At 42.4% G+C, this 27,437-nt stretch overlaps 1 protein-coding gene across 1 annotated transcript in view; it reads right to left on the reverse strand.

The window, feature by feature from the left end:
• Nucleotides 1-289: 289 nt before the first annotated feature.
• The window catches only part of LOC104831043 (tyrosine 3-monooxygenase-like), a 32,134-nt gene continuing 4,986 nt past the window's right edge, over nt 290-27,437 (reverse strand). Inside the window, exons 4-12 of the mRNA XM_010566360.1 lie at nt 24,231-24,298; nt 22,974-23,024; nt 19,129-19,274; nt 13,266-13,401; nt 12,545-12,614; nt 10,796-10,852; nt 7,729-7,824; nt 2,026-2,159; nt 290-449 (exon numbers count right to left, since the gene is read on the reverse strand). Coding sequence (XP_010564662.1) covers nt 290-449; nt 2,026-2,159; nt 7,729-7,824; nt 10,796-10,852; nt 12,545-12,614; nt 13,266-13,401; nt 19,129-19,274; nt 22,974-23,024; nt 24,231-24,298 — 918 coding nt within the window. The remainder of the gene's footprint in view (nt 450-2,025; nt 2,160-7,728; nt 7,825-10,795; nt 10,853-12,544; nt 12,615-13,265; nt 13,402-19,128; nt 19,275-22,973; nt 23,025-24,230; nt 24,299-27,437) is intronic.

The following is a 27,437-nucleotide window of genomic DNA, read 5'->3' on the forward strand; positions in this document are numbered from 1 at the left end:
TAAGAGTCCAATAATAACAGATAAACACACTCCAAACAGCTGTAGCTCATCTCACCTACCAAAAATTGGAGTAATTTGGTCTTGTTTCTCATTGAAACACACTCGATAGGAACTCATTAATGTGGCTAAGTTGGCAGCCTAAATTACAGTGAAAAGATCAGCTTGACAGACCTGTTTTGTGGGTTAAAGATTTTCGCATGCAACTACAACTTCATCACTAAATCTTCAACTGCTGTCTTGATACCGTCTACAAGTATCTCAGTGCCAGGTGAGATGTACTGCTGTAGTTTTAAGAGAGGTTTTCAAGGGCCAAGCAGAGGTTTTTCAGTTCCTCTCTCATTTGACAGAGTGCCCTCTTGACTTTCTGAGGTGTGTTCATAACCTCTATGCTGCTGGTGAAGGGGTCGTAGCGCAGAGAAAAAGGCTTCTTCATCTTCATCACGTAGTTTCTGTGGGGAAGAAGACAGAGCTGCTAGTTCAGAAGCCATTTCCCGAAGTGTAAAAACTGCAGGACCTAATTTTTCGGCATGTAGGCGTGGACTTATCGGGGAGCAGAAGCTACCGTGACACCTCCTCACTGGTACTCTCTGACGTTGTCTGGTGCAGTACATCTCCCCACGGCTGAACTACTTGCAGCCCAAAAGATCTGCAGTGCCTGCTTTACAGCGTGGCTGGCTCAGACCCGTCTGTGCTCTCACAGCTCTACGTTAACACAATTCAGAGTTATTACAACCACAAGCTGAGGAATGCAGGAACACAGTCTGCTGCCTTCACTTCCAAGAAATAACCTGGAGTAGCTCTTTCTGTGTAAAATTCTAAAAACCTGTTGATGCTAGGCATCCTGGGCTATTTTGCTGTCTCTATTAAAAGAAAAAACATGATTGCTTGCCATTTTCGACAATGTTTCCATTAAGTACATGCTGGTAGGAACCCCCTGTACTGATGTTGCCTTATGTTTTCCGTTCTAACAGATTCTTGTGCCTTCGGTTATTTTGAGCAGCTTTGGCTGTGCAATTATCTTGAAAAAATGTATGAAAAAGCTTTGAGTCTGAGAATGGTGTATTCCTTGTCCTTGTAAGTTCTTTTCGGGTCTGCCTGGGTCAAATGCTCTTGAAAGTCCTCTCTTTTCTGCCAGTGAATTCTCAACCACGTTTTGACACACATTGATAATTTAAAGTGAACCTTCAGATTTAAGATGAGGGGCCTAATTTGCCATTGCTGTAACCCCAGCAGACTGCTGCTGGGGAAGAGGTGGGGGGAGTAGGGAAGAAGTCTGGGCCAGGTTCTCTTCCTCTAATAAATTCCTCATTTCAGCTCCTACATGCTCCCCAGTAGCTCCACAACCAGCCTCCTGCCTCCAGCCAGAATTGGTCATGTTATTCTAACTGTTGGAGATGAAGGCCAGAATTGAAACCGTGCTTACTTTAAAAAAAAAGAAAATCCTTACTGCATAACATAACAAAGAAATGCATTTAGAAACACCTCAAGCTAATTTGAAATAATGTTATTTAGGTTGCAGTCAGCTACTTTGTAGAAATTAGATTGCCTGTGAATGCTGATTCTGCATTCTTGTGCAGATATAATCAGAGGAGAAAGGCAATCTTGTTTTTAAGACCCCTGCTGATCCATGTTAATTCCGCAGTCTGCTATAAAATTTCCCTGTGACCTTGGGTAAATCAGTTCTTCACAACCTCCTATTTGTATGGACTAGCACATAGGCACCCCAACTGTGGGATCACGCTCTACTATTCAGTTACAGAATTTACTTCGAAAGTTGCTAAAATGAGGCATTGCTAAAATGAGGCACGGGATGGGGCATAACAATATGTAGTTATGATTTTCTGTGAAGCTTTTCTGAGATAAACAATCTCATGTTTAACTTTGCTGTAAAAAAGCCGCTGTGCAGATGAAGTGCACAGGGAGGTAGCCTGGCGTGGTGATTGCAGCAGTGGTAGAGGAATTTGAGATTAGGATTCAAGCCGGTGTGCCCCCCTCAATGAAAATACCCACAAACACTTTACTTACTGAAGCTTGGCCTTGGCATCTTCCAAATTTTCTGCTATGAAATAGACAGGCTGGAAGGCTTGATCTTGATAGGGGTGAACTGCAGTCACTTCTGGATCAAAAGGCTTGTACTCTGGCTTGTTTGATAAAGCGTACTTTGTAACAGGAACAACACAGGTTAGAGCAGGTGAATGAACATAGCGAGAATTAGTGCCTACTGGGCTGTGAAATGCTATTTGTGGAACAATTAAACATAATATCAAGTCCTGTTCTTTCACAGGTGAAAGCTGCTTTTCACAATTAGCAGTTAATAAACCAAATAATAAATAAATTTTTAAAAAGAAGACAGAGGGAAAAAAAAAAATAAGAAAGATATATTTCCTGTATTAAAGTGATGTACAATTGGGTACCATAGCCATGTTCTCAGACAGGGAGGGGAAAGTCTATGCCACCCCCCAAAATCTGAATATCTAAAAGAAAAAATAATATCATGCTGCTTTTTTCAGCTAATATCATAGATGATTCAGAGTCCTGTGCAGCACTCTTTCAAAGTCCCCAGCCCATGTCATAAATCTTACATTTCCTGCTACACTGACGAACAGACAGAATGCTCCTGGTATTTTCTGCACAGCTCCCATGCCAGTTAAGCAGCCTAAAAGCTTCCCTGCGACCTAAGTTATAAATATTCACTATACTCTGTGTGTGCGTGTTTGTGTTTTGGGCCCGCAGAGGTTCTTCTGTATGTTCTTCTCAGGTTCTTCTACATTGTCTCCTCAGGCAGACAGGAGGATTGTGGAAGCCACTTGTGTCCACACCGCAGTCCATAGGCACATCTATCACTTGTTTACACGTACTGGAGATACCTTTAAACCAGCCAGCAGCAGAACTGGTGACAGAGTGATTGCATGGGTATTGGTGTGGGTTGCTTAGGACCTGCACAGGGTCCTGGGAAAGAGGCGCAGCTCAGGCTTAAAGCGAGTTCCTGCACAGTTTCCCTGCCCCTGAGACCCAAGTGAGATAGTGTAAAGCTAGGTCAGCTCCGGTGACATTTGAACTGCACCGTAGTTGTGCCTAAAAGCTGGTTTGGCCTCTGGTTGGCCAGGTTGGTGCGTGCCACGGCCACTTTGCTGAAGTGTCCTGGAAAAAGGCAACTCATCCCAGTCAACATCGAGACCTTTCTTTCCACCTTCAGCCTGGGCAGTGGGCCCCATCCACCTAGGGACAGTCTTTTAGTACCCACCTCTTCTTTGAGATCTGCCTGTCTGTCTTTCTCTCCTCTTCCCCAGTCTTCAGAAGGCTCCCTTCGCTATTTTATGATCCAAATGCCAACTCCCATGGTACTTGTAAATAACTGATAAGAGTGGGTGACACCGCACAAGACTTTCAGCTCAATCTGCTAACTGGAAAAATTCAGACAGTACCCTTAAGCACTTTTTTAGGTATTTCACTGAACTGAGCCTGAACTCTCCATCACTGGAGGCCTGCCTTAACCAGTAGGCCAATCTGCTGGAGAACCGGTGCAGAAATTAATACAGGGCTTATTTAAAAAAAGAGAAGAACAAGAATATAAAATGCTAAAAGATGGTGTTTTTCCTGTTCTTCATTTGCAGTGTGTAATTGAAGAATAAACCTTGGAGAGCACTCATACAACCTAAGATGGATGGTATACACAAACATGAGGCTGCTCTTATAATCTTAGAAGCTCTGGGGACTAATGGGAAAAGATTTCAGAAACTCAAAACCTGACAGGGGTCCCGCTATGCTGTCAGTGTTGAAGCAGAACTGAAATCCCATTGATTTCGGTGGAAGTTCAGCTTGAAACCGGATGGCCTTAAAGGCCTCTACAAGTTAAGTACTTGTTGTGCTGCAAGAAAAGCATATGTAGCACTGAGTGCTGCCAGAAGTGTGGTATGAGCCATAAGATTTTACAGTATGTAGGACAGAGTCCAGCTGAGTGTTAACAGGAGAAGCATTTTGGATAATGTAGAACAGCTGACAGAATACAGTGAAATAAACAGTGCAATACCGAGAGCTGTTGGGGAGGAATTCTTACAGTTCAGAGGAGGCAAGGTTGGCCAGCAGTCAGACCCATTACAACTGCTCAGTTTAGACTTGGGTATGGTTATCCTATCCCTTCCGATACCTAGCTGCTGTCACTAAATCATTTGTTAGACGACATGGATTCAAGTGCAAGTCTCACGCAGAGGGCGTCTAGCTCTACCTCTCATCCTCTGCCTTTCGCCCAAGTTATGCCCTGAGTTTGGGCAGGATCAGCTCATCCACAGAAAAGAACTACCTGAAGCTGAGTTCAAACTGGTCAGAGTGGGTGCCGTGGAGAAGAGGAAAACATTTTGAAGATTTCATAGTCAGGATGTGGTTCCCTGGATTACAGTCACACGCTGACAGACAGGCTAGTCCAGGCTGCAGTTCAGGGATGTTCCCCGGCTCCTTGCTGAGGCTAAGTTCTCACATAACGTTAGCTGGACGTACCGCTGCTCACCCTCTCCAGCTGGTTAGATGTTATCTTCTTGTAGCCAACCACCTAGCCTTAGTAACTTATGCCTTTATTGCCTCCTCAGTGACCAAATCATCCTGCCATTTCTGGTTCAGAAGCCTTCAGTGATGAGGAAACCTCTCCTGTGCGCAGGTTGCTGCAGCCTGTCTCCTCTGTCACGTGAGCCGCAGAGGGTCTGCTTGTGCCAAATATGCCAATCAGCTAAATGATATGGAATTGAGTTTTGGGCCTCTGTGCAGAAGCCCATACTAAGACGACTGGCAGATAATTATCAGGATGGACAATGGCTTTCTCCCAAGCAGTAGCAAAACTTACCTAGAGCTTTCCCGAGAGCTAGTCTAAGACTGCAAAGTAAGCTTTGCAAGAAACAGCAGGCTATCATGAGCCTCACTATCTTCTAATCTTCACCTTTAACAAAACTGCCTAGCCACTGCTGTATTTCTAAAAAAAAATATCCTTCTACGAAATAAACACTGCGCTACACATATTTCCTCTCTTCAGCTGTAAAAGAAACAGTTGGTATACTTTTTGAAGTTCCTAGCAGGTGCTTAGGCATAGGACCTCAGCACTTTACTCACACTGCCACTATCTATACTGAAGTTAGAATCAGATGCGTATGCAGACTAGAATGATCAAATGGAAACATTTCTGTATTTCAGTTTTGTTCCAAATAAAAATCTGTGAGATGAATCAGTCAGCCGTAAAAGAAAACTTCAGCACGTAAGGCCATGGATGTAATTAATTTGTGTACAAGATGTTTCAGATGCTCAAGGTGAAGAGCACAGAACCCACTAAGCTGTTGTCCCAAAAGCTGCACAGGGATGGACTTGTAGAGCTCACATAGGGATTGTACAGGGCACATAGCAGCCTTGCTGGTGAACTCCTTGCCCATCTTCAGACTGTCTTAGGTGTTACATGCAAGATGGACACACTTTTGGAAGGGAGGGTAGTCCTTCTTCATTACCTATTGAATATAAATGCTGTCAGATCTGCATGTAATTTCAGTAATATGATGGGTGAGGACCTAGGTGGACCCAGCAGTATCAAAAGTTTATCCAGCAGCATTACCCAACAACTACTGATGATAAAAGTAATGACAAGAATCTGCCATTTATCAACTCAAGGGCAGTTACTACTTCCATTGTCAACCTTAGAGGTAGGGAATTTGAGATGCAGTTATCCTTTTGTGTTATATAGCACAGTTTTGTGAACAAGCAGTTCTTGCCTACTACTTTAATCAAAAGCAGAAGAGCTTGTTGGTGTCTGGTGAAGAAAAGGATAGAAAGAAAGGAGAGAGAGCACAAGTCTGGTACACTCAACTCCAGCCACCAAAATTGAGCATTTCTGATAGGACTTTTACCTTCATCTCTGTCAAAATTAAACAGAAAAAGGAGGTAACATCCTGCAGATAGATTCTGTGGGGCATATTACTATGAAAGCCGCATGAGTATTGGAGACATGATTACTTCTGCCCTTTAGTACCCAGTTTAACAGGTAAGTGCATTTAACTTAAAACTGTAAAGTATTTAGGCAGGCAGAGTAGAATAAATATTGCCTTGAACTGTGCTTTGATATTGGACCTTTTTGGTTTCACGAGGTAAATAAAAGCAAGCCTAGGTTTCCTGTTTGCTGGCTGTGCATATAGCAAGCACTGAAGGATTCTCAGAAAAACAGTAGCTTCAGCCTTATTCTAGAACAGATAGACATGTAAACAAAATGCATTGCACTGGAGCCTGATTTGTAGGGGAGCTCATTGATCTGTAGTTTGAAAACAATACGTTTTACTGTTCTACAGATGAGTGCTGTGATAGTGCTAGCACACTTCTGCTCGTGTTCTTGAGCAGTCAGACACTGCATCAGGCTGCTATGTAGAAAGGAAGGCACGTTTATTTCTCTAGAGGGCTGATGAGCATGCAGATCTCTCAGCTTATTAAGAGAGAAATCTCTGCAAATCGTATACCACAGAGTTTGCTCACAAAAGTCTCCAAATTGCAAGTGTTGGGAGAAAACCAATGCTAAACTCAGCAGATGGTAAAATGTCTGGGAGGGTTCCCCTTTCTATATTTTAACTCTCAACTGCCCCTCTCTTGGGATGCCTATTATAAATGTCTTGAGATATGTTGACAAGTTGTTTCTTCCTTCTGTCAATTGAATGGGAAGCAGGCTGACCCGTATACCACTAGGAGAGTTTTGTAATATGTTTATTGTCATAACAATCCACCTATCTCCAGTTACGGGAGTCCAAGTTGTGCTAGTCCAGCCATGGTTCCATGTGAATGTATCATGTAGCTGGCTGTTAGGCTGCTGTGTCTATGTGTTAAGCTTAAAATATACCTTCCATGAAAAATTGATTTCTGGTTTATAAAAATGTTTGAAAAGAGTGCTTTTTAATTTCCTTTGGCTCTTACTAATTCCAAAAAATCATCCAGTATCTGCACAACCTGATGCAGTTGACACCTACTGATACCAGCTTAGGGCTTTTGCACTTAGAAACTGATCATCTGCTTTAGTGCTCTGCAAAACTGAGGAGAAATTAATATCTCCCCTACCAGCTGTTTGTCCAAAGGAGGGGAAGCCCATAAGCTGTCCGTAAAGGTGTACAGTCCCTCTTTCCACAGTTAATCTGTCCAGGCAGGGCAGTATCAAACCTGCGTATGCAGATTTTCATCTACATAAAACTTGAGCTGGGATTAGTTTTGAAATCTATTTAGGAATGTAAAATACTAAAGCATTCTCTTTTTGTCAGTGGCCATGCTATTTACACTTTCTTTGCACTTTATTTGGTCCAGTCAGTCGGTGCCTTTCTGATTCATATGTGCATGAATGGCAATGGCATTGTCAATGGAAGTAGCAGAGCTCATAATAGGCATAATATTGCCCTCTAGTGAGTAATTCAGAAAGGTACAGGAGTTTTATGTTAAAGTCAACGGTATTACTACTGGCCAGGAGCAGTAAGAAGCAAATCTAGTACTTTATAGGACGGTTGCTTTCGATGCATTTCATCTCTTTAGGTGGAAGACAGGTACAATTCTACAGTAGGTCTTCCCCTACTCAGTAGCTTCTGGGAAGGGAGAATTAATTTCTTTGCAAAAGAAAATCAGTATTTTAAATCACATTGTTTTATGAGAAGAAACAATATTTTGTGTTTACCAGAGAGTTCAGGAAACTGGATTATAGAAATCCTTCAATACCATACATTTGACACATACCATAAGCTCCCCATAAGATGAAAGCAGTCCTGCCCCGTAAGCTTTGATCGATCCGTTTTGCTTGCAGAGACCAAACTCCACAGTGAACCAATAAAGCTGGTAATAAGAACAATTTGTGAAAAACAGTCTCAACAGGAAGCTGATTTTTAAGCTTCTCATTTTTCCTTTAATTTTCTTTTATCCTTGTTCCTTGATGTCTTTGTATCTTCAAATTTTATAGTTGTGTATTTTAAGAAAATTCTTTTTTCTCCCAACTTACATAACACACATAAATTATAACATTTTTTCAAAACTGGCCATTCTTCCTATTCTTACTCACCCAAAAAAAGAAAAAAATTGCTAATGATAATTACATGGGTAAATAAAGTCATAAAGTCCTATCCCCTTCTTTGGAAGATGTTACAAATTACCCTGCAATCTCTTAGCCCTGAGCTTCATTGTAGTCAGTGGAAGCTGACAGATTTCAGCCCATAGTCCCCAGAAGGACAGGTAGACCCCCAGAGAGGGTTCAAGACCCTCGGAAAGGTACTTGAAAGGACAGTTTCCCTCCTCCTTTGTCTGTGTGATAGCATTCAGAATTTGAAGAATGACTTATCCCTTAGCAGCAATGCACCCTTTCAGATTATGCCAGTTACATCTTTATCATGCTCCCACAGTAAATAAAGATATATCTCTCTGGGCTTTGCTTGCAATAAAGCATGTTTAGGACCATATTTCCTTTACCTGCTGGACAGTAGTGGGAGAAAAGCAACTCTTGGCTCTGCCAACCCGTTCACCCTTCCCTTAGTATAGCATCTAAAGAAATGGACAGTGGAGGACCAATTCTGGGCACAGCCTGACCCCTGAGCAGCTGGATGGGTGTTGTGCAAAAGAAAAACATGGAAAACATGAGGCATTTCAAGAATATGGCTTTGTGTCACAACTCTTCGAGGTTCCTTTAGGGACACATGGCTCTTTGCTGCCTCGTACACGGGGCTGGACCTTGGCTTCCATTTAGCCATAAGTATTGCATTCTCAGCACCCTTCTCAAAGAACTGCAGGCACTTTGTAAAATAATGTGAAACTCTATGTTATTCTGTCTATTCTGCCTCTTTCTTTCTTTCTCTTTCTTTCTCCTACCCTCTTTCACATGTCTTATAATTTTGATGACTTGGGTTTAGCCTGAAAATTTACCACTAAAGAAACAGCATGCCAGGATCTTTCTTTCTGCAGAATCCTGAGCTGCTTTCTCTACAGTTCAGCTAATAATTCTGCATTCTTATTGTGTTAATAATCTTGATTCTTATTATTTCACAGTGAAAAGTCTTTCGAGTATCTCCTCGTTTTGCAGAAGCTCTTTTTGACTGGAGAATGAGACATGGAAGGAGGAATTGTTTTTAGTGTTTTGCTGTATTTGGCCTTTAGTTAGTGAGGTTCTTTTGGCTCTCACTGTTTTAACAGGGTACAAGACACGGTACTAGTAGCACTCTGTGGACAACATGAACACTGGTAACTTCCCATCCCTTGTGTGTGGATCCACCTGCTTAGAGAAGTCCAGGGACTGAATGAAATAATGGCATCTCAAAGCTTGTCTTACAAATGTTACAGACCATAGCAACAAGCAAAGTTGACGTTCTTTAAATAAACTTTTAGGTAGCTTAAATGTTGTCATATCATCTGAGCTGGTTACCTACATTCTCTTAAGAACAGAGAATGACAAGGGACTTCCAGAGGGGAAGTCAGGATAACGAATACATTACAGGTTCTTCTCTATCTTCACTTTCTAGTGAAGGAACCTAAACAATAAGCCTAGATTAGATGTCTAACTTTTAAATAATTAAAGTTTGAGATGTTAATCCAGAGTATGTTTACTGTTCAGAATACATGAATGGCACTTACAAAATTGTATTCTCACAGATCCTGAACTGCAGGTAGCCCTTTCAAAAAGGTGCCCTTATTCTACCTCCCCAAACCCTAGATGATGCTATGACAATTTCATGTATGAGACCCATCATTATTCTAACCTTAACCCTATCTCTACTCTAGTCCTAGCCAAGGAGGGGTGCTAAGTAAACCACTGGCGTTCACCCAGTCTCACCAAGATCTGGGTAACAATGCAAAATGGCTCTCCAGGACTCATAATTCTTTTAACCCTAGCAAAGGCATGGATCTTGATCTTACTCCAGCCTCTCTAGACCCAGAGAGGGGAAATTACAGAGGAAGTATGGACATGTCACTGCCTCTTCCTTCTGCTCTCTGAACTCTAAAAATACTGTTAGTCTTACCTAGTCCTGACCCACAGACGGATACATGCAGATAGATTTTAGGTGAGCCAGAATCTCCTTCACACAGTGCCTCGTTCCACTTCACCATGAGTGGGGCTGTGGGCTGGGTGAGGAATTTCAGGAGTGACAGTGTCCTCCCATCCACCCCCTTTCCTGAATGAGCCTCACCCAGCTGGGTGAGGGTAAGGGTCTTCTGAAAAAAAATCATGGAGAGGGGATGTGGCTGTAATTATCAGGAAAAAAAATTGTCTGGTCTCCAGCCCACTTTCAGAACAAGTTAAGATGGCAGCAAGGGGCTGCAAGAGTTGTTTTGGCAGATGTATACAGCCTAGTGACTCAGAACTGAATGACAGTACCTGCTCTCAAATTCCTTTTAAGTGCTCACCTATTTTGTGACATTAACAAGGTCAGTCAAATTGTGATGGTTCCCTGCACCTTCTGTAGGATAAAATGCAGGAATCACATTGGGCATCCAGTCTATTAGGTGAATCTGGAAAGTGAGTTGGGACTCTCCTGTGGCTGAAACTGTAGAAGCTCAGCTTCAGCAATATATTGTTATAGAAGCAAAAAGTGTAAGCATTTCCTCAGGTGGAATCACATGCTTCTGGGCTCCCCCAGAGGGACTCCAGCCCCTGCTCCAGCACCTCCCTAACCTGTGGGTGAGGAGAAGAGACAATCCTGCTGATGCTCCCATTTTTGTAGCTAATCTGAGACACTGGAGGAGAGCCTTCCCTGCACAGTAAGGGATATGCAGTGAATCGTTTGGGTTTTGCCTCCGATATTAAACTGCCATCTGTACTTACTGTGGCCAGTTTCTCAATCTCCGCTTCAGATGATCCAAGAGAAGCCAGTCCAATATCCTAAAGCAAGTAAGCAAGCAGGCAGTGTTACATTAGTGTGATTATTCAGCCCAAGGGAGAGAAAGAGGGGAAGGGGGAGGACCACATCATTTCTAGCATGAATAGCATGAACTATTCATTGTTTTTGTCACCCAAAATGAACTTCCATGGCTTCCAGGATGCCTACCTCTCCCTGGCCCCCAGCTACATACCACTGGGAGCCACATTAGATGAGTGTTTAATCCTCAGCATTCTCTGTATAAAGTTAACCATCTCTTGGCTTAATGCTGGACTATCCCTGGCAGAGATTTATAGAGAGGCATGAGAAGGAAGGAGAGCAAAGTGGGTTTTATCTTTGCCATTACCTTTCTGTCTCTCACACTCTTTCTGACAGCCCTTATGAGTGGGTCAGATCCGTGCAGGGAGGATTCTGTTTACTCTTGTCTGTGCTCCCTGATAATTGTTATTCTCACAATAGGAATCTGTAGATGTCTCTTCTTAGCTATCCAGGGAGCCATATAATGCAGCAAACAAACAAAATTAGGGCATTTTTACCATTCATCGTCTCATGTTGAATGGAACAAAAAAGAAATTTCATGGGGTGAATTTCAGCTGCAGAAATACTTCTTGAAAAAAAAGGGAAATGTGAAAATTCATTTAATCTGATCCCATGTTGTATAGTCTGTGTTATAGATGGGAAAAGAAGAAAGCTGAAAGTCTTGAAATTGCTATAATCTCTTATTTCTAATGTGTCTTCAGTTCTGGTATTGAACTGAACTGAAGAGGTTTCTTCCAGAATAAATTATAGACCACTAGAATATTTTAAGTACTACTCATCTGAATCTGGTAATAACCAATATTTATGACCAAAATGGAAACTGGCATGTATCCAAGTCGTTACAACTGGAAATCGCATTATATGAGGTGAACTGGCTTTCTTTTTACAATATTCTGACAGGGACCTACGTCATGTAACCCCTCTGCTCTTATTGCCAATTTCCACACTGGCCGCTGACTGATAAGCCTAGAATACGAGTTATCTTCTTCCCTCTGCTATGGTTTTGAGGCACATTCATAGTTCTGAAGTCTTTAATTATACGAGGTCATCGAGTTCACTTGGGTCTGACACTGACTGCTCATACTAAATAGCCCCTTATTGTACAAAGAAGCCCTGTTTGCTTTTTGGAGCCTCCTCGCCAGTGTGAGCAACGCTGTGAGAATCTGGTGAGTTGTAAAAGGAAAAACAACTCTGATGAATGACATGGTGATGGACACAATTAAAGTATCATGTGAGATAAAAACGTACATCCAGAGACAGAACCAGCCTGGGGGCTCGATGGCTGTTACTGGTTAGGTTCATGTGGTGTAGGACCCGAAGCCAGGGGAACGGCGTAGTCGGTACAACCCAAACACGCGGCACCGCAGAGGCTGCACTGGCATCCTTCTGCAGACCGACACGGCCTCCCACGGAGCAGTCCCACAAGCGCTGCCTGCCCTTCCCTTTACACCACGTCCGTAGGGAGCAGTGCTACCGCTCCCTCGGAGGAGATGGCTCCCGGGGCACTGCTAGCCCACCACCCCTGGAGGTTGTGACTCGGGCACCAGCGAGCCTTAAAATAGCATTTCAAGCAGGGTGAGCTGCGCGCCTCTGAGGCACGTCTGGCCTGCTATCCAGAGCAGTTGGTTAAAGAGCCAGCAGAACAAGCTTCTTACCTGGGAGAACTGGGCAAACTCCTTGTCAGCTAGCATGGGAACGTGACCCAACAACTCATGGCAGCAGTCTCTGGAAAACAAGTGACCTTCCTGTTTAATAAAGGCCTCTTTTCCTGTCCTACGTGAGCTTCCCATGAAGGACTTGAGCCGACAGACCCCCAAAGGGAGCTAGCGTGAGGGCTGCTCCGCGCTAGCTGTCTCCATACCTGGCCTGGCTCTGCAGGGAGCAGGACGGAGCATTCCCTTCTGCCATGGGGAGCCGGCTGCCCCCCACCACCTTGGCTATTGTCTCACTTGGGATGGCACGGGCACTAGTCTCCTATGTCACAACATCTTTGAAAGGCCCCTGTTTTGTCCCAGCCTACAACAAAAGCGTCTGTGCGAACTTGTAATTTCTCATGAAATGTAATTGCTGTTGTCTGGCCAGCGCTTACTGGGAGAGTTTCACGGCAGGGAGTCAAACCCCAGCAGATGGTAACTGAAGGCAGGATGAAAAGATTAAACCAGATATTCTCCAGTCTTTTCCTTCCCCAGACAACTTTGCAAGAGAGACAGAGACCCACACCCTCTCATGCATGACTTCCCCTTCTAACTCTCCAGCTACCAGTTTCTCAAATTGTTTCATTCTGTGGACTACTGGATAGAGCTCCAGAGCCATTCCCGAGAGAATCATCCCCAGCACATTCAGAAGGATGGGATTGTGCCAGGGCATCAAACTTACGGTTCTGGGGAATGCATGGGAGAAGAGAAATGCCTTATATACTGTGTGCTCTGGAAGACACGAAATGCCAGGCTGGCAAGGAAGTCACGAGCAGACAGTAGTCCTGCAGCTGGTCTCAGCTGGAAACCTGTTCTCTCTGCAAAGGGAAGTTAGACTGAATTTAGGCATATCTACAGTTAACTACGTGGCACACTTCAGGTAAGCAGTTTCAGAGGAGCTTTGTGCTCTGTTGCAGTAGCTCCCTCTACCTAAGCACAGCAGGAACGTCTTGGCTTATCATTATCGATGTGCCCTTGTAGTGCCATGGGGCCAACTACTGCAACATCAAATCACCCAGCATCCATCCTACACGTACTCACACAGCAGTGACATGAGGTATGGGAGTACTGCCTACCGCGGTTTACATGTTTAGCACTTTTACATCACATGTCAGTGATGTGTCTGTGGTCACATACGATCCTTATGATGAAGCAGGGGACAGAACCTGCATTTTCGGTCCTGGCTAGTCTATTAATTCTTGGATTATCTCTGTCATTTCCTGTACACCATATATAAAAAAACCAAACAGGAGTTAGATAAGGGACACGTCCCACCCCTACACTTGTCTGAGAGCACCTGGCTCTCCCCTGATGCTAGGTTACTGTTTAGCCCCTCCTGCAGACTTTCTTATTCCCTGCACTGAAACCCCTGGTACCTTGCAGTGTTGAAGTCACAAGTAGGTGGACCATGGGTCTGCTCCAGTCTGGGCAATTCCTCTGTTCCTCAATGGGCCTAGTTCAACATACCCCAGAGGCAGAATTGCAGCATACCATTCAGCTTCATTTGCCTTTGTCAGCGCATGCTCCACCTGTATAAACTAGCTCAGCACTGGCAAAACTTGCTATCAATTTTATCTTTCTGCCTGGACTCTGTTAGAATAGGAACACATAGGAGAAAGAGCAAACAGGTCCAGAGATAAGGGTGCTGGAATTTGGCCCTTAACCATTTAACATCAGAGTTTCCATCAGTGCTCTCACCTATTTTTCCTCTCTGGTTTTCTTCCACCATTATGTGTGTCCAGAACTAACTACACAGCCTCCCAGTGATGTGATCATATGTATTTTGCTTTGCACGTGTCCATAGGACAGGACAGAAGAATGCAATACTTTTGCACCGTGATTTCAGCTTGTGCTACCAGTGTTACCCCAGGACACCCTGCGTTACTACAGAAGGTCTGTGAGAGATGACTAACAAAATAACCAGTCCTATGGTCAGCAGAATACAAAATCTACATTTCCATGGGAAACATGTTGGTGGTCTGCAAAGCTAAGAAAATTGAAAATCGCTGCTTTAAAAGAGAGCCAATGATAATCTTTTTGAAGTCCTATATTCAAAATCTGTGTTGCATTCTCAGCTCCCATAAATGACATTTCATCTTCTTTAAAGCATAAGACTACATTTTACAAAAATTCAGAAATGGCTTTATTCTCCCTTCTCTATCCATATTCTATTGTGTCATGAAGCCTGGAACCTAATTTATTTTATGTAAACAAACAAAAAAAATCCCACCCAGAAACCAAGCCATTTACAAGATTTGTTTTGGTTTGGTTTTTAATGTTTCTTCCAACATTTCTTGTCTTGCTCTGTCTGGCTATTAGCACTTCTCTCATTAGAAGAAAAAAAAAAAAAGAGAGAGAAAGAGAAGAAAAGGAAAAAAAAAAGGCTTCACTGGAAGAATTAGAAATGACAAAACATCTGAAGCTATACAGGACAAAAAAAGAGTGGACAGCAAGGCATGCTTCTACCTGACAATGTGAGGGACTAGGCACTTAGCATTTGCCATGGTTATCTTCTATTGCTCCACTGAATTCAAAGGTAGTGGGTACAGAACTGCCTCAAAGTTGAACAACAGCAAAAAAACCCTGTGGAGATTATGTCTTTATCTTTGTCTATAAGCTGAGCAAAGGCATCAGAGTTAACCAGGGAATCAGAAGTGGTCGTAAAGCAGCTTACTATTCTCCCCCTTCCCCAGTTAAGAAAGCAGGGTGTTTGGGGGAAGAGAGAGACCATCAGCTATGTCTCCTCAGGCACTGGCCAGGAGCTGGCACAAGAAGGGTACTCCCTTGCTGCTGATGCCATACTAAACTAATCCAGAAGAATGTGAAAATCTCAGAATCTGGTCATCTTCGGGCTAAATTCTGAGTCTGAGTGAAGTGAAAACTGCACCAGCTGAAAAATATATCAGACAAGAACCAAGCCCTAAGTAACTCAGTTTTGGAAGGACTGTGAAAGAGTCTAGGGAAATTTATATTGCTTTAGCATCCATGTTGGAGGAGCAGAAGGGAAAATGAAAATTACAGCTTATGTTCCTTGAGATGCCCTTTTAAATATAGGCCAGTGAATCAGACAGTCTGCTGATGGAACAGACTTGGCCAGTTGCCTTGAAAAGCCATAGGAAAAAGTTATCTGCTGAAGGTAATATCTGCAAAATCTGAACTTCTATTTCATTACTGCACGATAAAACCAGCAATCAGTAGAGAATTGGGGGTGTGGCTGATTGGACCTGCTGCACAAAGCTCTCTGAAATCAAAATGAGTTGAAGAGAAGGTCTTGAGCCGTTGACCTAAAGTGATCTGTAAGGCTTAATTCTTGGCCTAAAACCCTCATGTATACAGGCCTGTGCATTGTAGTGTGAGCTTGCTTGAGTTCACTGGCTGTAATTTCTTCCAGCTGTGGAGGACAATGAATGCCTAAATCCAAACATCTTTCCTAGAAAGAAAGATGTGCCTAGGTTCATCTAGTTAACCCTTCAGAAAAACACTTGCTATGTTAAATGGTCACATGGTTAACTATTTAGATTCCCTATAAGTAATTATGAAATACTTACAATGTAGAGTTTATTTCTGCTCAAACCAGCCTCACTAGCAGGCCAGCTAACACTAGACAGATCTTGTAGTTCAACTTGTATTGTTAAAAGGAATTGCTTGCTTGAGTTCACAGATACTGCTGAGTAAAAGAGAAGATGGAAGTTTATCTGGCTGTGTGGGCTGGTTAGAACATGACCACTTTCTTTCCAGGATATCCCTCTCTCTCTCTCTGCATTCCTATAGTTTATTATATTCAAAGCTGCGTCAGGAGAGTTTTTTCAAAGCTGTGCCAGTGGACGTTCAGACTGGACATTAGGAAGCATTTCTGTACCGAGAGGGTGGTCAAACACTGGAACAGGCTTCCTAGAGAGGTGGTCGATGCCCCAAGCCTGTCAGTGTTTAAGAGGCATTTGGACAATGCCCTTAACAACAGGCTTTAACTTTTGGTCAGCCCTGAAGTGGTCAGGCAGTGGGACTAGATGATCATTGTAGGTCCCTTCCAACTGAAATAGTCTTCTACTCTTCTATTCTATTCTATTCTATTCTATTCTATATAAAGTCTTATCATCACATATGCTAAAGAATGGTCCAGTCCTTAGAGGCAGTATTTAGCAATACTGCTAAATACATGCTGGGCTTTATGTCCTAAATGGGAGAGTGGGACAGTTCAGGGCTCACGCAGAGCTAACCAGTGACAAGAACTGCACTATGCATTTCCACATAGGTTGTAGTTGAAATACATCCACTGTATGCCAAGGGATTTTGGGACACACATCACAGTGCATAGGTTAGTTAAGGCTTGGTTGGTCGAGCTCTGCACACCCATAACACAGGAAAATGCCTGAGCACACAGTTGATTGATGAATTGTAAGGAGCAAAGATTCTGGCTTTGCTGACACTGGTGGTAAAAGCCACCCAAATTAGTAATAAATCAGAAGAACTCCTTATAAATCATACCCCTCACCCAGTGGCTGCTTGGCATGAGGCTGTCTTTAACACAGGTTTTACAGACCTTGCAGATGCTTCTGACTCAGACTGAGTTTGTTACAAAGGGACCTTGCAATAATGTCAGTCTTCATGCTCTTCTAGAAAGTATTCTGCATAGTGAAATCACCTTATTAGAGGGAATTATTGAAGATAAGTAAGATATCAGTTCAAAACCCCATATAATAGGACTAAAATATCTTACTCTTAATCATGTCTAGCTGTAAAGACAGTTCTTTTGAACAAACTTTGTACCACCTATGCATAATCTTTTACAAAGCCTGTAGGCTAAGCTAATTCAAGTTTTATCTACTTTTTAAGGAGGGTAGGACCAGCGATCCTGAGAGCCGTGCTTTCCATTTTCCTTAGACACCCATTCCAGGATGGAATTAAATGCCTCTGAAGTGCCTGATTCTCATTCCCAGTCAGAAAAGTTCAGACAATTAGCTTACACTAGACACTCTGTGTTTATAGTAGATGAGTTGAAACTCACTGTGAATATCTTTCCAACTGTCATTAGTAGAATTTTCAGCATTTTATTTTTACTGGTTTTTTTTTTTGCTTAGGACAATTTGTATGGCATAGAGAAAATTTAGGACCAGAGCCTACAAAAGCAGGCAATCAAATCCTATCAACCAACATAAGCAATACAGATAGAATCATGACAGAATATTCTTACATTATCTAAATTCTCCCCCTTTGAAATCACCTGATTCACTTAAAGAATATGAATATCTGTGGTAATCAAATCAGCATCACATGATTTCTGGAGCTCCCTGCTGTCAGCTGCTGTGTAACTGAGATAAGATGAGATCAATTACTTCATGAGAAAAAATATTTATCAGCCCAGTTACTATAGGATGGAAGTAAGATGGATAGTTGACTAGAAGGGAAAATAAGTGAGAAAATACATAACACATACACAGGAAAATTCCTACAGCTGGATGCGATGGTGCTCATGAGAGATGCTTTTGATATGCCAACCCTCCATTCCCTTACGCTGAATGTGCAATAAAAACTCTGTCATCTAACAGCTTAATCTTCCCTAAAAATGGCAGTGTCTTAGAAAACTCTTCAGCAACACAAAGCTTATACAAGCTTACTAGGATCACCTACGGATACATGGAGCAGGTCACTTGATTTCCTAAATACTGTATTTAAATTTAATTTATTTAAAGTTAGGCCATACTTTTTATTATTTATTTCATCATAGTGATCAGCTGTCCTCCTCTCTCTTACACATCTAGTCACTGAGAAGGAGCAAGGAGGCTTTAAAGACCACCTCTCTTTAGCCACTCTTGATAATGGAAGGAAATCAGCTGGTTGACACAAAACACCTGGCCTTGGGAATGCCTGCAGCCTCATAAAAAAAAAAATGCAGGCTCCTTTCCTCTCCTGCCCATTGCTAGTCAGCCCAGGCATTCTTATATGGCCTTTCATCTAAGGGCACATCTTCATGCATTTACAGGCTGGCACCAGAGCCTTTGTGCTCTCCTGTCGGAGAGTTTAATGTGGGGCCACAGAGAAGAAAAAAAGGAGTGTTGTTCCAAGGTAGCTGCTGACTGACTAGCCGGACCTCCTAGAAGTCGTTTCCTCTAGCACACATTGCCATCCTGTCTCATGCATCAGAAAAGCATGGATTTGAGAGGTATGTACCTGTACTTGTGTTTAGGTTTTACTAGCAACATAGCTACAGAGGCACAAAATACAGTCAAACCCATAGAAAAACTGCGTGTGGACGTCATGCTGAGCAGTGTGCTGCTGTGGCCGTACTGCTGCCAGCACTGGAATTAGCTGGGTAGTGCTACACCAACTGCAGCCGCTCACGGAGCAAACACAAACTCGCTTACAGCTTGGTCCCTAGATATGCCTGGTATTAATGCCCTGTGCTACAGCTCATTTTGCACGAGGAAATTCTGCAGCTAATCAGCTCTGCTCACCAGCTTGGGTCCTACGAGATGGTTTGTGTGTGTACATGGTATACAAACAAATCCAGGAAACCCTAGAATAAATCATGGTTCATAATGACTGACCTTTTAAAAACCTGGAGACGTCCTGAAGTTGAGGTATGTTATCCTCTTGGTAGCCGCAGTATTTCTCCAGCTGCTGGAAAGCATCCAGGTACTGTGTACAGGCATGAGTAGGGTAAAGGCTGCTCAGCTTCCTGTAAACCTCTCTCCTGAAAAGCAAAAGCCACATACCATCACCCGCCTCAATAAAGCAGTACTTATCTGCCCTATCTATAGATCCACAGAGAAGTATAAACCCCCAGCATGGTCTAAAAATCTGAACTCAGGACAGCTGGTGCTCAGAAGCTGATGCCTGGGTGGACATAGCAAAGCATAAGGGGGTTTTCTTTCACTTTTCCTTCAGAAGGTGGGTTCTGTTAGGCAAATCTGTTTTATCCCTTCCTACGCCCTCCTTTAATGTAACAGGACTCTAATCCTGATTCAGAAGTGTTTCTTGCTTTGGTATAAGGGTGTTGGAGGTACCAGGGAAATCCCAGGGAGAAAGCTGAGGCTGTGGCCCGCTGTGTTGCGCAGTTTAGGGATGGAATGAGTTGGGCATTCCTTCCCTCTCCACGTTGGGGAACAACTTGAAATGCCGGTCCCTCCATCTCCATGCTGAAGCCTAGCTGATATTTGACTCTTGCAAACCTCCTTCTAAAAAAGCAGCACATTTTCTGATACTGAAGAGTAACATCTGGAGAGGCAAAGAGGTTCATACTTTTGAGTTCAAAATGCCTGGCATGGGCTATGTATTCAAAAGACATGCCAACTTCTTGAAGTGTGTTTACCCATTATACAAAAAGTGATCAGCTGAAGAAAAATATATATAACCAGATTTGGGCACAGGCTTCAAGCTTCTCCCAAACTTGATGGTGCTTGGATTTAGAGCTGTGGTTTGGAATATATTTAGCTGTTGCAAAGTAAACAAGTAGTAATAGGATGGCAAAGAACCTTATAGAAATGGTTATTTTTGTTCAGACATGGCCCTGGGGTGTTAACAATTTTATAAACATTGTTTTATGAAAATTGAGATCATTCTTGGAAATGCTGGCTACGGAAAATGACCTTTTGTTGTTTTTGTATTGTATTTTTTTTGTGACGCTATTGTTGCTATGGAGGTGATAGCCAGTCCCTGGTAATGGCTCTCTTCATTTGTACGAATGTCTTACACAGTGTGGGAGTAATGAGCCAGCATGAAGGGGGGGAGAAAAACCTTAGGAGGAAAAAAAAAATAAAATTAAAAGAACAGAGGGAAACAGTGGCTGCTGTCACTATTGCAAAAGCCGCAGGAGACTGGGCCATTTCCATAGAAGAATTAGGAAAAAATGAGGAGGACTAGAGTTCAAGTGTTGCCCTGGCTTATTTCCCCATAGAATACTACTGACTTCAGTGGGATTGCACAGCATCTGAACCAGTACACAGTTCATCCCCAGACTGGAGTCTAGAGAGAGGAGGCTTATTTACACTTCTGCACATATGGCCTCTTTTATCAAAGTATCATTCTACTGTGTGTCTAAACATTGACTACCGCAGAAACACAAGCACTTTCAGAGACTAGTGATGAATTATCGAAACCTAAGTGTCCCTCCTCTCTAAGTACCTCGAAGGCTATCATCTAAATTCCCTCCAAAGTCAACAGAGTAGCAGATATTTCCAAACAACAATTTTGTTTGCCCTAACGTAGTGTCTCAAATAGGTGTAATGCCTCACCGTATGGGGGTGCTATCACTCAAAGGAGCATTAAGCTGCTACTTGATGGTGCTTCAGTCTGGACATGGAAAGAGAAACTGCTGAAAGCGCGGTCTATGAAATACTCTAGAAAAGAGCCTCATAACGAAGGATGGAGCCAGCCACTTGAAAGACTTTTAAGGGAATGACCTTATTTTACATAAATGTCCATATTCTTTTAGAAGAAAGTGGCACTACTCAGCTTTATTATGAAGATGTGACAGGTGCATCCCCATAATTTTTTCCTAGATTCTCCCTTTTTCTTGTAGAGCTTTTACCCAGAAGATATCTTTCGTGACTATTTAGTTTCAGGGCCTTCCAAGAAGCCTGCCTGAAAACAGAAACTCAGATCATCTGTACCCTCTGTTTTCTGAAAGTCATATTTCTTCACTTGATTAGTTTTCATTTTTATAATCATGTTGCTACAAACTGAAGGCATCCAACAACTCTTCAGAGTGAACACCAAGGGAATTTAGTCTGTGCTAAAAATTTCCCGTTCAATTGCACAGTGCTCAATTAAGTTGTTCTGTAATGCAGCTGACCTCAGGGCACAACCCCAGGGGGCCATGATAACCATTGGGAAGTCTAATTTTGGAAACAGCTTTACATAACAAGACAACCTGGGTTGCTGGGGCTGGCTGTTTGGGGAAATGGGCAGATACTTCTTTAAAGGTCTATTCCGTTACCACAGTGGGACTAATTCTAGGTGGAGAAGGGCTGGAATGACGGAGGTTGGCAACAAAAGAGAAAAACAGGAAAGAACACAAAATTAAATTTTCTTAAATATGACATTCCCACACACCATCCCATGCCAAGATTGTTGGCTGGTGGTAGCAATCATGAGCGTGACACCGACCATCAATCCTTGACAATTGAAAGATGATATAAAAACCTATTTGAGCTTAATAAAAATGTGACCGCCTGGATGAGTTGGATGCAAGGTTTCTATGTGATTGTGGGCAACACCCCTCAAGCTTTCTGTGGCACAGCGGATTTTATTTAAAATAAAACAATCACTGAAAAAGATGGGATGGCCCTGTGGTTGAGGTTCTGGCATGAGACATCTAGTGTATGGATTTAATTCCTGGCATTGACATAAACTTTGTGTATAATTTTGGGCAAATCACTTAAGCTCTAGCTTTTTCAGTTCCACAGTTATAAAATGTGGTCACCATTCTTCCTTTTTCCCACCTTTAGGCTCTTTCCATTTAAATTACAAACTTTTCTGAACAAAGACTCTCTCTTATTATGTGCACATGTGGCACCTTGCACAATACTGAGGCTCTGCTCTTAGTTGGGACATTTGGACATATTTATGTTTGTATTATCACAAAAATGTGTACTTATTGGTGCTTACTGAGATTTGTTAAAGTTAGTGGAAGAGAGTAGAAGCAGAGGTATATGAAATAAGAATTCTTCTTTCTTTCAAATCTGCCACATACTTCACCATAAAGTCTGCAAACATACTTTGAATTGAATTAATTTTGGTTGGTTGGTGGGGGTTTTTTTGAGTGGCAAATCTTCAGGAGAAACAAAGCCCCAGTGAAGAAATGCTGCACCCGCGTAAAAGTAACTTGCTGTCATTTCATATGACATCAAAGGCCTTTTTACAGTGTAAATAACGTATCATGGAAGGGCGCTCCAAAATTTCCTTTACCCTCAGTTTCAGAGAATGATACCTATTCATGTTAACAACAACGAACACTTGCAGGAGGACAAGCAAGGCTGGTCTGTCCTATAAACATTGAATTAACCACATCCTGCAAGTGGGCATCTTCTCCTGCTAACAGATTTGGAGAGGTGATATTTCTGTCACCACCATAGCTGTGGTTAATTAGAGGTCAGTTAGAAGAAGTTATACTATAGGCTCTGGGTGTTTTCTGGCTTCTGCTATCTTGACGAGATTGGCAGGCAGGAAGGTGGTCAGGAAAATGCATTTTACTCTAGAAAGTGAATAGGTAAGACCAGCCCTGAGAATGGCTTTCTGCAAAACAAATGACCAAAAGGTGACTCTTAACCAAGGAGTAAAATTTGAGATGGATAAATGTGATTGTAAAATGTTGTAACTGTCTCACATTGCCAGTCTTTCCTGGAACTGCAGTGGAATGGCCCAGGAGTCAGCGTGGAAGTAACAGACTCACCAAGTCGCAATCTCCTGCGCTGTGTACTCGACACAAGGCAGAGGGTCTCCTCTGTAACGAAAAGAGGAAATAATGCGTGTGTCTAAAGCAGGTTTCAGGTTCAGTTTCCAAGTATTATTTTCTTTGCCTGCACCATCAATATTTGCTGTAATGAAGACAGAAACAGCAAAGCAGTACATCATTAACAACTTCTTTGTCTTGGTAGGCTCTATAGTGTGCATTTTCTCCTCTGTTCCAGTGTGGGGAGAAAAGAGAGGGATATGGTAAGAAAGGAAGCCATGTTCTGCTTTACAGAAATAAAAATTAGCCTTCAGGCCTACCCTTACCTCAGCTGAAGGCAATCTAGCGAGGAAAGCGCCGTGTGTGCCCGGAGGGTCCATCCCTGGAGGCTGTGATGGGCACGGTACCGTGGCAGAGAAGTATTCACAAACCCGTCAGCAGGGACCTGCCCTGGCACACACTGCGTGGTTCTCGCTAACTTCTCTGACGGGCGGTCATCTCTCCTCTTCCTCACTGTTGCTTCTTCAGTAGCTCCGAGTCAGTTCAGCGCGTGCTTTTGTGCTGTTTTGGGCTGCGCTAGCTGTGATATATGGTGGCGGTGAGAGAACTGTACCCAAATAGATGTCTCTCAAGACCTGGGAGATTTCACCAGTTCTTGAACACCATAAGGCTGATAAGCCACAACCAGTCCTACCTATATATCTGATTGACTCTGTCAGACAGCAGTGTGATTCTGGGGAAGTTTTACACATAAAGGCAGAAAGATTTTCCATCACCCACACAAGACGTGAAAGGTTTTTAGGTTTTTATGTAGCTAATGGACACGGCTAGAGACATTTTGTCAAACAAATAACAAAAACAGTAAATTGCTTTTCTTTGTCAAAAATGTGTTCCTAAACATTATTCCTTATAGTTCCTTGAAAAAGATTAGCCTCAGCTCAGGAGCTAGTCCTAAAAAGAACTGCAAAATTGAAATGAAAGAGTCATATTGAGAAACCACCTCTGCTAAGACAAAATACAGTACTGAAGGAGATGTGAATGCAACTCTAAGATTTTTATCCTAAGGTATATTTGCTGTGTTGTGGGAAAAGTCTATTCCATCTGGAGTGAAAGCTTCTGTGGCTGAATTCTGTTTTCTAAAAGATAATCTTTTGTCATTGTATCAAAGGGGCTAAGTCTCTGGTATTTCTTGCACATGAAGATGTCTGAAAGTACATGTGGACCACTGAAGTCTCTCTTCAGCAGCCTTGTACTTACGCTCTGTAATTAAAGGCAAGGTCAGCAAAGAATGCCCTCCGTTTGTTATACTCCAGGTCAGCGTGTCCCTGAGTTAGAAAATAATTTGAAAAAAGTTTTACTTTAAGAGATTTGTGGGCCTAAGTAAATTTGCTAACAGAAGCATTCAGAAAACCTTGGCCTCAAATAGGTTTTTTTTTTCTCTGAGGCAATGAATCTTGAGCCTTATGAACAGTGTAAGCCAAAGTCTGCAGTCAGTTACATCCCTGACATTTTGATGGAAATTTGGGGCCTGTGACCAGGAAGAAAAGTAACATGGCTTGGTGGGAAGGTTTTGGAGTTGTTCATAAACACTACAGCACAAACCGTTACACTTACAGGCAAATTTAAATGCAAATCACATAAAAAATGGAACTGAAATAGGGGTGTCACTTCTGCTGGGGAAGAGCTGAATCTCTCAATCATTTCTTTGCTGCTCTAAACATGAAGGTTGCAATATGGGCTGCGATGGACGTGATGATACCAAGCCTAGTACCACCTCGCCAGAAAAAGTACACTGCGCCTGCACCATACCCTGCAAAAAATTTTGGGCGAAAAAAGGGTCCTCACTGGCTAGAAATCTTTAAAGCTGCTGCTGAATCTGTAGAAAGTGCAGGCTTTCAGCTCAACCCCCTTCGCCCATTTATTACCATATTATGCTAAAGACACATTCAGTGGTATATGTTTAAAGGGGCAGTTTACTTATTAAATACCAGAGTTTTCTTTTTGCCCCCTCGGTGTTTACTAGAAGTTGAGCTTCAGGCAGGCTTCTCCAGCTATTTAGTATGAATAGAGATGTGGAATCAAATTCCTTTGAATTTTACATCATTCATAATAGGAATAAAATCTGAAATCTGGCACTGTTACTAATACAACTCATAAAGCAGCTTTGATCAGCATCACTGTACAAATATTTATTATTCTAAAATATTCAGAATTTACTGGAACCACTTTGCATACTACAAGCCAAATTTCTCCCTTAGGTTTATTCACATAATTTTCAAGTGTAGCAATAATACCAGTAATACTGCTGTTAATGAGCATTGTGTGCATGAATCTGAGGAAAGAACTGGATCCCAAGAGCATGTTTATTTTTGTCATGTGTTACAGATAATATGTTCATTCAGATGCCACCCTTGTTTGTCAGTAGCTATAACGAGTCCATGCAAAACACATGGAAAAGCCATCAGGCCAGACCAGCATTGATGCTGGGACCCCTCAGCTTTGTCCCTGCTGTTCCCAGGGCTCCGCACCCACCCCCTGAGCAGCAGGACCCTCCCTGGGGGAGCGCTACAGCCAGCGGCTGGGTGCCCCAGAGACTGCTGTCACACTGTCACCAGTTTGCTTTTCTGCCCGTTAACGACACAGTAAGGAATAAAGCGAAGCTGTTGAGGTGGCCAGCCCAAATTGCCTGTTTGGCAGTAAACGTATATGCAAAATCTCTGCTGGTACTTTCCTCCAACTTGTCCGTTTTTGAGCCGTGCTTAGCGGCATGGAAAATGAGCCCACATTGTGCTTCCTCCTGCCACAGACAAATGATTTTCAGTGCCTGAGCTAACTTGTTTCAAGCTAGTTTAGGTATTTCTACATCGCACTGCATTCTGCAGCGTAGATTTATCCCCACTCAAAACTTCAGTAACTCTGCACCATTGGCTCTTTCTCTCATCCTCTTCAGTGCTCATATCTCCTATTTGGCAAAGTAGGAGGGGAACTTAGTCCAATTCAAAGAATTCCCAACGTTCATTCATTTATCTCATGAGAAACAGCCTCAGAGCTAGCTCAGGTGTCGTGGTTTAGTCCTTCAAGAAAATGACAAATAACTTGGATTGTTTCTATCAGAAAGATGTGAGGAAGAATGAAAGATGTCCTGGTTAAGGAGAATTTTAAGCTCTCCTAGAGCATTATAGTTTAATAAATGATTCTCAAAAATAGAAGAATGACTTGGAAAGTTTTTTTGTACCACAGAACTGTACATAGCTAACAACATTAACATCATGTAGGTTAATAAAAGGGTCTAAATAGAATTCAGACATTTAGAAAAGGGAATGACAAAATCTTGTAGATTCTGTTGACATCCATCTAAATCTTCCTCGCATTTTTCAGTGCAAAGTCTGTAGGTTTTTCTTCCTTTTCGTGCATCACTTCTCTGTGATGTTTGGCAGAACATCCCACACCAGTCCTGCGACCTACCTTGTCAACCAGCAGATGGCCCTTTGGAGTCCCTTAGTTGTCTGTACCTAACTCGTATCTCATCTGTACTAAAGCTGGAAAACTTTGATGAGAAACGAGGGTTTGTTTGTTTGTTCCCAGTACTTTGCCTTACTATTATCATTACTAGTGCAGGACTCTACAGTGCATTTTTCCTCTTCCTTGTCTTAGAGTTTCTGCTTATGGCAAGGCTAAGAGTACACATACAAAATTCTTATGAGTAATGCCCTTTTTGTGGCCCACTTGTAACCAAAACCTACTGCCTGAATCTAAGGGAAAGCCCGTCACAAACATTCTAACAATATTTTGCAGAGTAGTATCAATAAATACTGCCAAAATCCTGGCTCCAAAGACCTTGTGTGAAGTCAGATGTAAATTAGGACTATAATCTTTCCAACTTGCTTTCTATTTAAACTTTAGATGCTTACCTCAACTGAAATCACTAGACCTTTTGAGGTTCTCCAGTCACATTTAAATCTCAGTTCGGGTATTATATCCATTAATCAGTGCTGTCATGTGTTTATCTTATTTTCTGTCTAGACGATTTTTGCAAGTTTAAGCATAATACTCCCCTCTGTGGGATCTGAGGATCTGGTATTTATTAGTGACTAGCTCTTTGCCGCTTGTCCTCGTTACCATCCTCTGTACATCTGCACTTGAATGAGATTCCTGGCATGTGCAAAATTAAAAATGCAGTATGGAGTATCTGAAAGGTCAAAACATAGAAAACACCAAAGGCTGGGGAGCCTGACTGTTATGTGGACTGGCTAGTACAAAATGGATATACTTCAAATATATTGGGGTGAAATAATAAACAGGAGGGTTTTTTAAACTAAACAATGAAATGTAAACTCTTGCTAAAGAATATGTTGAATAGAAATTACTTCAGCATGTGTCTGATGTTAATCATATGTACCTTGATGAATCAGGACCCATAAGCTTTTCTCATTATTAAGTTATTCATTCTATACTCCCTAATTC

The sequence above is a fragment of the Haliaeetus leucocephalus genome, unplaced genomic scaffold (genome assembly GCF_000737465.1).
Source record: "Haliaeetus leucocephalus isolate CR32 unplaced genomic scaffold, Haliaeetus_leucocephalus-4.0 Scaffold206, whole genome shotgun sequence".
Taxonomy (NCBI): Eukaryota; Metazoa; Chordata; class Aves; order Accipitriformes; family Accipitridae; genus Haliaeetus; species Haliaeetus leucocephalus.